At 27.4% G+C, this 12,217-nt stretch overlaps 1 protein-coding gene across 1 annotated transcript; it reads left to right on the forward strand.

The window, feature by feature from the left end:
• Positions 1-1,230: 1,230 nt before the first annotated feature.
• Positions 1,231-7,998, forward strand: LOC147079547 (pupal cuticle protein 20-like). The gene is made up of 3 exons (XM_085941333.1): positions 1,231-1,306; positions 3,646-3,878; positions 7,041-7,998. Exons 1-3 carry the CDS (start codon positions 1,298-1,300, stop codon positions 7,363-7,365), a joined length of 567 nt encoding a protein of 188 aa, XP_085797459.1. The 5' UTR covers positions 1,231-1,297; the 3' UTR covers positions 7,366-7,998.
• The last annotated feature ends 4,219 nt before the right edge of the window (positions 7,999-12,217 follow it).

Genomic DNA, 12,217 nt, shown 5'->3' on the forward strand with positions numbered 1-12,217 from the left:
CATTCTTGATATTGTTTCAAACCTTTATACTTAGATATTAAAATAATATCTTTCATAGTCTCGCTAAAAAGCAACAAACAAACACACACATCTAACTTACGTTTTCTTGCTCTCTGCTTGCTCGCTGTGTATGTATTCATTTATTTTTTTATATTTACTTATGATAAATGCAGATACATCATCCTTAATTAATATTAATTGAACCAACATTTACATGGCAGAACTCCATTATGATGGTAGTTTTGAAACAAATTTATTTTTCTTAATTCAACTTTAATCGAGCCATTTACGTTGACAGATGTTTCGGGCTATAAACCTATCTTCGGAACGGTTTATTGTAACTACTGTATACGAAATAACTTTTTAGAACCGTGTGCCATACTAAACTTACGATTTCTGTTCATAGAAATATATTCTAAAAACTATATTTTAAGCATCTGATCGTATCTGTTTATACCAAACACTTACAAACTTTGTGAAAATATATTTACATGATCAGATATCATAAGCTTAGTATGGCACACGGTTCTAAACCGCATACGGTTTCAATCTATGGTTGGCCTCTAAGAATCAAAACCTTCTTTAATTTCATTAGTGTAGGGAGAGAGATTGTAGCAGACATAAAGTAGTGCGGCCATTGTCTTGAGATGACTGCTAATTTTAGACTTAAAATAAGCTGTTAAATTATTGATTATAGTGATAAAAATATCTGAGATTAGTTTATATATAAGTCATTTATAATTTATATTGGTCATTGTATGTAATATAATTTTTTTAAATCAAATTGGACTACTGTAAAAGTCTTGTTAGATTTCAGTATGGTGAAATAAATGAATATAATTATTAGAAAACAAAATGGTTAAATTTTACAACTAAATGACAGAATCTATAAAACTCTATAATTTAAAAAGCATTAATTGATTTTACAATAACGTAAAGCTAATTAAATTTGTTATACAATGTAAAGACTCAAAAGAGTTAGAGAGATTCGAAAAAAAATTGTTAGTGAGAATTACCGCTCCGGTCCACCTCGTGAGAATTCCCATTCCGGCCGCTGCGCGATCTCTTACCTGTCATCTATCAAGTGAAAATAAGAGTACCGGTGATGGCCACAAAAAATATCGAGATCGTCTTCACTCACTTTTCTCGATGGGGGATCACACCCACTGTGGTCTGAATAGAGGGGGACTTAGTATATATTTATCATTAAAGGACTCATCTAGCATAATCTCACTGCAGTTCATTCAGCAAACAACATCATCTTATCCCTATCACCACTACATTATTTACCTACAAAATGAAATTCGTAAGTTACAGTTCATTTCCTAACATAACATCCCCTATTTTATATATCCTTTGTAACAATAATATGCATTGTTGTTATTAAAGTATATACTTACCAGTATAAAAATGATATACAATTATTTATTTGTCATACTACCATTCCCATTAATAAATTTGTAACAATTAAGTTATTCCAAAATAATACATTTATTTTATAAATAACTCTATTATTTGCATTTTAATATGGCGGTGTTTTATATTATTTTATGTACTTACATAGTAAGTTATCTATTTGCATGTTGTCGTTCAATTGTTTGTCTTATAAACCAATAATATTATTTGTTATAGTCATAACATTGTTATAAGTATTGCATATTTAACAAATTCGCCTTCATTCGACTTATCCCAATATCGTACAGTTCAATTTAGTGAATCGACTTTCTTCAATAATAATTATTGAGTATTATTAGGTACTTATATAGTAATATTGAAACTCAAATATCAATATTTTTAATTTTTTCAAACTAATTTTTAACTAAAATTTAAAATTCGATTAAAATAATTATATGTAAGTACCATTTATAAATAAATAATTTAACAGTTATCATGTTTTTCTTATTAGGTAGTATTTATTTACTTAATATTAATATTTTATAGAGACGCGATGGTTTATGAAAAAAAAACAGTAGATACATTAATCATTTTGTTTTGTGTATTTACTGGACCTTATTTAACTATATGGTTTCCTAGTAATAAATAAAATATATTTTTCAGTAGTTTTACCATATACCTAAAGTGTTTATGTTAATCTACCCCTTTAAATTTAATAATAAGATAATGGTATCTATCTATCTATTACACTTTTCTTTATTACTCTCTTGAAAATCATATTGTCTTTTTATTTTCAACAAATTTAATCATCGCGTATCTAGTATCTTTAAATGTAACTAATTCCTATCTAAATAATAGGTATGCATATTATATATTATATAATATTAAAATATATTACTATTTCCTATACCTAATTACTTTTAATTGAAATAAATCATGCTTTATTGAAGATGCAAAACGCCGTTTTTGTTAAATTTATAGCTTATTTTAATATGTTTTGAGAGGAAAAAATTACAAATATTTTCTCAATAAATTAATTTTATATACAATAACGCTTACCTAACATAATTTTAATTTAGCCACAGTTTGCTGTGAACATTGTGAAATTTGAAATTGAGATTATCACAGCGCTTGCACATTATATATTATTAATATTACATACTTACTTTTATGTAAAAATCTTTTGTAAAAAAACTTTTTTCTCACGCACATGGATGGTGTCAGACATTTTGACAGGCACCGGTATAATTAAAAACCACTAAAACAAATTTTTATCTTTCGTTGTAGGTTGTATGTATACTATTTTTATTATTAAATTTATTGATAACTTAGTTTCATGTAATCTGTGGTAACTGTTTATTATTATTGTTTTTATTTGATTATATTTTGTCTTGACAATATTCTCACATAGTCTCCATTCATTATTTTAATATATTTATTAATAAGAGCTATTTGCACGTATTTTTTTATAATGTTTTACATACATTTTATTGAATTAAATATTATATTTTAACCATTAAATAATAAAAATTACTAGATATTGCTTACCTATCTTTCGTTATGATGGCTACATATTTTTTTTTGTACATATTATATTTATATAACAAGCTACAGAATTTTACTTCTTGCATATATTATAATTATTACTAAATTTGTTTAATGATTCTGTTTTTGCTAACTCGTGCGTATTTTTTTGTATACTTACACAAACATTATTTAATACCTTTTTTAGATAATTACCATAGTATATTAAAAACATGTTTGCTATATGAATGATTACAATCTTATTGCATATGGATGAGTCTATTTAATATAATATTATTGACGCGTATTCATGATTGTACACTTAATTATTGTAAAAAAATATATAATATATTTACAACAGATAATGACATTCTGACTACATTTTCAATTAAATTCTTAATTTTTGCTTGAACTATAATACTTTCAATGAGCCGACGTTATCAATAATTTTAATGTTTTAAAATCAAAAATAAAAACAGTAAAGTGTCTAACTAAATAATCTAATAATTTCAAATACGAAAATACATAACAATTGCTGAATACTGAGAGATCAGCACCCCTACCCTCCCTTATAACTGATTGAGAGAGATAACCTAAAGTCCTGAAATTTGGACAGTGATAGACCTTAAAAAAATCATAGCACGCCATAAAACTATTGCATTAAACTAAGGCAACACGACGTAACTAGAAATGTCGCAACTAATTCACAATACCTTTATTTTCTAGATCGTAGTCTCACTAGCTCTCTTCGGACTGGCTTCATGCGGTCGTCTCGATACCCAATACCTTCCCCCCCAGAGCGGTGGATATAGCCAAAACCAGTACTCTGGAAACCAGGGAGGCGGACACGGGTCCGGAGGATTCGGTCAGAACCAGTATTCTGGAGGACACAGCTCCAACAATGATCAGATCCTAACCCTGGAGAATAACAACAATGGTGATGGAAGCTACAACTATAAGTAAGTCATTTTTATGTTCGAAGCTGTAACACTGTAAGTGGATCATTCAAAGCCATTGCTATGTAGTTACGAATACAGAGGATTAACATATGTATACATATACTCTTGATTATTCTACACCAAATTAATATTAATATAAAATAAGATTTTATATTTTTATTATGACAATATGGTAAATGTAAAAAATTGTTAATGTATTCATTTCTTAGATCATGAGACCTAAACCTACTTAATTTTTGTTTGATTAATCAGTTGTAAAAAAAAATTAGAGATTTAATTAAATCTTTATATTAACAGTATTATTACGTTGATTCGTTGTAAAAAGTGGCTTATGTACAATATAATTAATTCTTATGCCCGGAAATAAAATTTTCAGTACATATGCAGATTCCATCATAAACATAATTATTGTAAATATGTAGCCAGTGTGGGTGGATACAGCGTGTAATAAATCTTTTACCGATTAGTATTGTTAAGTGCATTCTGAGAGTAAAACAATAATGGATAAGCGTATCTAACCATTTTTGCCGTTACGACTAAAGTAGTAAAATATTGTTAATTTGATAATTAGATAATGTTTGTACATTTAACTCCAGTATTTAAATACCTAACTAATAATTGTATTTGCTTAAATAAATCAACGTTTATTTGTAGTTACGTTTTTTTTTTATCAATGTGTATTTGATCAATGGGTTGGGCAAATGGTTTTTCGTAAAAATCTGTTAATACAATATTCACTCTGTGAAGGCGCATATGCTCTGATTATTATTGAATAATATGGTTATTTATTTAAATATATTGTTTGCTTTATTTACATAGTTTAATGTTGGATAAAATACGAAAATAACCAGGGTTCTCTGCATAAAGAAGTTTTTCATTGAGCTTAAAACTGTACCTGGACAATTGATAGGTTTGCAACCTACTTAATGTAATGAATGAAATTAATTATCATTATGATATTATCACTATGCAAAAATTGTTGTTGTGAATAGGTACCTGCATTGTTTCACCAAAAAGTATTTCAAATAATTCGAATTAATTTTTAGTAAAGCGAGTAGATTTAATTTTTTATCAATAAATGAATAATAACTGTATTAAGTAAGTGGAATGAAAAGTTTCTATGTCTACGTCAAATAATAATTGTCCGTGGCGGTCAATTTTTATATAGTTTGATTAACATTAAGCTTCATTTACCTAACATTCAATACGCACTGATAAAGTTTATCATAAAAGAATAAAAAAAAAGCGTTTCAAATTATAATGAATTCTTTTGTGTGCGGTTATTGGCACTAGGTAATGTTTCAAAAAAGTATTTTTATTAATATTAAAAACGGTCTGGTCTATGTTAGTTGCAAAAAGTCTCGATCCCACGGTCTGCATGTTACTCGTCTACCAAGTAAAGCCTTTATCGGACTTTATATCTCTCAGTTCATTGGACTTTTAAGTAGATCAAATAGGAACGCCCATATTTTTAGCTAATACCAAATACTTAGTTCAAAGTTCATATTACGACACCTAAGTACTTATGTGACTAATTTTCAATTTATACTGGAATTGTAAGTTAATCACAATTTTCATATGATTTAGACGTCACTGATTTTTATATATAATATAATAATTATAGAGAGCTTTAAAATTTTTCATGCATATACCTACTTATATTTTATTAGTATTATTTTCTCTACAATCCTATGTGGATCTGGGCCACCTCACGAAAACGTTTCTTAGCAGTTTTACGAGAAATGGATGTTAGTCACTTGCTCAACATATTATGTCCAAACACACGTTGTAAAAAACATGCGAATTTTTGCCAGACCAGAGATTCGAACTCGGGACCCACGACATTACAAAGCTTGATGTGTAGCCGCGTTTACATATTATATATCATTAAGTATAATATTGATTTAAAGCATCTATATTTATAAGTATTAAATAAATTACAAAAAAAAACCCTATTATAAGAAGTGTGAGTCTGTGTCTCTACGAGATGACATTATGTAGTTATAAAGTAAAGTTTTTTTAGTATTATTTATCATTTAAAATCCTGCTTAGTTTAAAGAGAGCTTGATTGTATTAAATGTAGTATCTTTCGCCATATAATTTAAAAACCGAAATGTGGAAAAAAATATTTTATATAGAAGTGTTTCTTTATATTAAATTTCATATGTGTATATACATACATATCTGCCTACCAATTTATTCACAAATCCTTACGGGTAATTTTGAATACATAATTTGCTTCAAATCTTAAAAGAAATACCTTCAAGTATAGGTACAGATAGAAGTTTTATGTATTGAAAATGCTAATGGGGCTAATGATTTAAGTAACCCGAAATCATTAAGCATTACTTATTAATTTATTATTTGTAAGAAACTTGAGAATTTTTTAGACTTTAAGAATTATCCCGTGTCTGCCAATGTTATTAATATATATTTTTGAAATAGGTACTTACTTAGATTAATCACAAATGGTCAAGATTTAAAAATTTAAAATATTTTGTAAGGTACGAGTATCATAAATTATTTGGCATAACGTGATAATATTTTTCTTTTGTATATTTTTTTTATTGCAGTCGAATTCGTTTATGCAAATTTCGGAAAATCTATTTTATTTATTACAATATGTTTTGTAAATCTTCTACAAGTAATTTTAAAATTAAAATTGGGTAGCCATTAATAATTAAAAATCATTTCAATTAAAATACAGATAAGGTACCTAATTCGTGATAATGTGTACTTATTACATTCTTCGTTCCCAATATGGTCAATAGATAACATTTAAATGGCAACTTTGGGTGAGAAATTCGACAATGAATTATCATTATCTACGTTTTCCTTTTTAGTTACAGGTAATGCTGCCAAAGAACATTATTTTTTCCATAGTAATCAATTCAACCATATTAAAAACATTTAAAAATCTGCTTTATCTTTAATGTTTATATAATTTCCTCTTGATATAGCCTAAAATTGATTAGAATTTTTTACTTCATCTAAGCGATGGTGGTCTTAGATAGTTAAAAATACAAGTTTCTTTTATTAAAAAAGAAAATCTTATAATATATTCTGATATCATATTATTAATGTTCCCTTGAAATCATAAATGTAATCACATACTTGGCTACCAAAGAATTCAGGAGTATTAATTACATAATATTTTTTTAGATACGAGACCTCAAACGGAATTCAAGCTTATGAAAATGGATACCTGAAAGACGCCGGTTCCCAAAATGAAGCACAAGTTGTCCAAGGATCATACTCATACACCGGGCCCGATGGTGTCACATACACAGTCAAGTACACCGCTGATGAAAATGGATTCCATGCCGAAGGTGCCCATTTACCCACACCTCCCCCAATCCCAGAAGCCATCCTCAAGTCCATTGAAGCCAACCAGAGAGAGGAAGCTTCCGGTGGATACCAACAACAGTACAACCAAGGAGGACCTAACAAGCCATCTTTCAATGCTCAAACCGGATATAACTATTAAAACCGCCAACCACACGACTGCTTGCATGCTATTTGACTATCGAGACGATGTATATTGGACGAATCACTCAGTTGCATGACGATCTAACCAACACTTCAAGTTTGGTAGTTACAACGTTATTGCATCGTTTAATTCAAAAATATTTATTATTACGTTAACGTAAACGCTAAAGCTATCATTTTCTTCATTTATAATTGATTGCGTGAATTTATCGTTTAGTTATAAGGTTTGAATTCTAAAATAATGGTGATATTATATATTTTCCATTGCACGAATGTAGTTTAGCACTATGTGCTTCTAAAATCATCCACTGCTTACTTATTTATGTTTGCTGATTTTTTTGCAAATTGTTTTATGTGTTCTTATAATTTAAAAAAAAAACAAATCACGATTATATCATTTATGCACCTTATGTTCTTCTCTTCTAATTATTATTTCTTTCCATTTATCATTTTTGTTAGGATGAATGCACTTTTTGTTTTTAAATATTTATTATATTTAAATACAAATTCTCGTTGCCAATAAGACTTTGAAGTATGATTTACTTTCCATTATATTTAAGGATCTGATACCTGTTTAGTGTTTAAAATGTACGCTTACAATTTATTTAATAAAGTTGATTATTAGTATTGGATATATATGTGTTTCTTTTACTTCGATAACTTCGGTATTTACTGCTTGGTCAAAAACCTTGAAGAGAGCTATTCTTCCCATATATATGTACCTCATATGTATAATATACTTAAGAAAATTGTAAACACGTATTAACGTGTTTACAATTTTTTTCGTGTAAAGTGTTTTCGAATGTATTCATTAGAATACATTTGAAAAGATAGTTCAGATTACAGATTGATTTGTAACAACCTTCACAGTCACACTATTCATCATCATCAGCCGGAGTTGAACCACTGCTGGATGAAGGCCTCCCATAACTCCCCACTCTCATTTGAAATTTATGAATTCGTCTATTCAGCGGGTTTTAGGGCGGCCTTGTGGTCGTTTACTACCCCTTGGGTGCTACTGTAAGACGGCAATTGTTCAGCGGACGCCCACTATTATTTCCCGCATATATCAAACACCGCAACCATTTTTCTACATCACCAACCGGGATCGATCCACTGCTGGATGAATGCCGCCCTTAGCTCTCTCCAGTCTTTTCTGTCTCTAGTTATTTGCTGCCATGCACATCCACTGAACTTTATGAGCTTGTCTATTAAAGAGGTTTTAGGGCATCCCTGTGGGCGCTTAATGCCCATTGAGTACCACTGTTTGACGACATTTATTTTTGTCCAGCCGTTGTCCACTCGCCGAGCGATATGTTCGACCCATTGCCCTTTTATGATCTTTACGCGTTATGCCCAACATGCACCTTTCCATGCTACGTTGCACTACTCATTTTTTAGAATTTCTGAAATTCTCTTACATTTTTCTACTCATAAATTATAAAATAATCAAGAGACAGTCTTAAATTGAAACAAAGTGTGTTTTGCTTACGATTTTATTTAATTTTACATTTATCTAGACTAAGTGGTTAAATATATTATGTTAAACATTTATATTAGTTAACACAATTGAAATAGTTTAGATAAATTAATTTTTTTGACATATTGATCCCATTTTTTTTCAAAAAACATTCTCATCCCTACATTCGCCATCAACTACATTGTATATAGACAATGGCTACAAACATATCACATTCTCCAAAACAGATTATTAATTTTATTTAATAATAATAAATAATCCGTAGTTACATCTTTTCCCTCATACTATTGAAACCATGTGATTTTGAACATTTCTTAACTCTGCTTTTCGAATCAATATGATTATTTTTAATATATCCACAGAACACTAACTATTTATATTGAAATCATCCATACGTAGTGATTAGTTAGGATATGTACGTAAAGTATTTATATTATATGTCTTTAAATATTATCATTTAAGTATTACGGTCAGTAAGTATATTATATTAATCGCAAATACCTCTATATAGGTAGGTACATTTTAAATCCGTAAAAACACACACAAAATTATGGCAGTTACAAGGAAAATAATTAGGCAATGCTTTTCTATATTGATGAAATAGTAATAGAAATTAAAATCTTAGTAGGCACTGCGTAATAAATAGCCAACAGAAAGTAGTCATTAAATAAAATGTATTTATATATAAATTACTTACCCCGATTATTAATTACTCAGTCGATTATTTTTCAGTAGTTTTCGGATATCAAATTGAAGTAGGTAAGTACTTATTAACAATAAACTTGTTACAAAAATGTGAAAAGCATTTAGTTCAGTATTCGATAATATTTCATTCGTATTATTGTAAATGAATAGGATGATTTCAATAATAAATAGGTAGTCAGTTGTATATGAACGTATTATAATTATAATGACTATATAATTTGGTATTCTTGTTATAACAGAAAGTAAGAAACTTTTATTAGGTTACTAATTTATAAATATTTATTAAGTTATTAATTAAATGAATGTTAATGTTAATGTTAAATTATTATGATTTCAGTTTACTATTTAACATTTAAAAAATACATAATATACATCGTGGGGTTGCTGCCTAAAGTTGGTAAGTCGATAATTTAGTTATTTAAAGTAAACAGTGAATTGTGGGTTTATATATAATTATGTATCCTAGAAAATAATCAAGGTCAATTTCCTGATTTTAAAGGGCATGTGAATCTTCAAATTGCAATTACTCCATAACATGGTTTCGAAACTTACCAACTTTTGGCAGTAGCCCCACGATATATTATAGATAAATTTATATTTTAAATGAATTCTTATAAAAATCGTAGAATATAATATTATGAAGTAGGTAAAAATCTTGATTATATTATGTATGTGTGTAAATTTTCTGCAATAACAAGAATACTGATTACGTCTTGTAATACTCATTTAATTTTCACATCAAAATGGATGTAAGTCTTTTGTCTGTTTTATTTTAATTCTCTAAACAGTCAGTTTATTTATTATAAAAGATTAATATTAAAGTGAGTAAGTATTCGTTGGAGACTTATCAATTATTAATAATTTATGTTAAAATCAACAAAAAACAAAGATCTTGTCTACCATGTAGATTTTTCTTTTATCAAAAAAACAATGAGTATATATTTTTGATATTATGATGTATATAATCGATGCCATCTGGAATATTGATACAAATGGACATTTTACTTTGTAAATAACATATTATAATGAATTAAATATTTATATTGACCAAGGAGAATTAAAAAAAAGTAATAATAATTGAGCATAGTCATTGTTTTATCTTACATGTGATTTTATCACAATATTATTATAATAAGTAATTAATATATTTAGTATAGTTCGTCAGGTTAGAATACAAATTTAATATAACAAACCCATGAATAATAATGAAGACATGGGTATTTATATAATTTATGATAATATTGAATTGGAATGCAAAAATATAATAATTGATAAGACCAAGAATATATTATTATATAGACACTTAACGCAGGAAATTTGTGAAATTCCAACAAAATAATTTCTTCACATTTTTTTCATATTGCCAACTCATGAAAAAAATTGTCTTTTGGTAGTTTTTAATGCATTATATTATGTCGGATTTTCACAAAGTTTACATTCTTTTTATTGGGTATTGTAACAATAAACAGTGAATTATTATCTATTAATGGTATGTTATGTATTGAATAACGTGATTACACAGTAAAACATTCAATATTTTTTTGTTGATATGAATAAATATATATCAAACATTTAAGCTATATATAACATTCACTTATGTGTTCATAGTTTTTTTTGTGATAAAAATAATGTTGAATCATTATAATAATATGATTGATTAAAATAATTGAGGAATAAATTATTGTTAATATAAATAAATTCAATACGACATTTTTTTATTCCTTCAGTCCTTCATAGAAAAATAATTTCTATGATAATAGTCCATCACTTTTTCTATTCTATTTATTAAAATATATAAAAAAAAGATTTAATTACGCAATTTTGCAATTCAATATAAGTATTTTAAAATAACATTACATTTTTAACACTCATATTAATGAAAATAATATACGCGTTATCAATAGGTTTATTAAATTATTTTCTGAATAATTAAGTAAATAAGGTAAGGTTTAAAATTTGAAGGGTGTTTTTATAATTATTATTTCTAAAGACATTCAATGATTAACATATAGAATATTTTATTTAATCAACATGTTACATAATACCTATTATTAACATGAATTTGAGTTTTTGTATGATCCATTTCACATTGAAAATATAATTCGACAATATTAAGAAATACACTGTCTTATTAAATGCCCTCACTGTTATTGGGAATATGTCATAAATTTGTATTTTGTAATAGAGGAGTAGTGATATATAGAGAAATACATACGTATTATATTTCAACTTACATATTATATTCAGTTAAAATTGGAACTCATTTTAGTAGCACTACTGATCTGATTAGTTTATTTCGTAATTAAACTGTTTACAGTCCTTTGCAGTACATACTTAGATACATAGATCCACAGTGTGTGGTAGGCCATATGCAGCATTTTAGAGTGAGTAAAGGGTTGTTGTACCACTATTTATATACGTACATGTTATGCAACTATTTTCAATGTGTAATGTATACTTTAACTATTGCATAATATTATAGTGACATTATAGTGATCAGTTTTAGTTGTAGGTATTCTATGTTTTAAACACCCAGTATTGATTATATTATTACATTAGACAAGATTGTGACTGACAATAATAGAACCACCCATAAAACATTGATATTTTTACATCCAATTTTATATTTATTTTCAGAAAAATTAATAATAACAGTAGCATTGCA

Source organism: Rhyacophila brunnea, unplaced genomic scaffold (genome assembly GCF_057557595.1).
Source record: "Rhyacophila brunnea isolate RB1 unplaced genomic scaffold, BYU_Rbru_1.0 scaffold_1, whole genome shotgun sequence".
Lineage (NCBI taxonomy): Eukaryota > Metazoa > Arthropoda > Insecta > Trichoptera > Rhyacophilidae > Rhyacophila > Rhyacophila brunnea.

What these genes read in the sequence shown, in the direction of transcription:
- LOC147079547 (XM_085941333.1), top strand. An exon ending in GATGGAAGCTACAACTATAA is followed by an intron (nt 3,879 to 7,040) that starts GTAAGTCATTTT and finishes ATATTTTTTTAG; the next exon opens with ATACGAGACCTCAAACGGAA.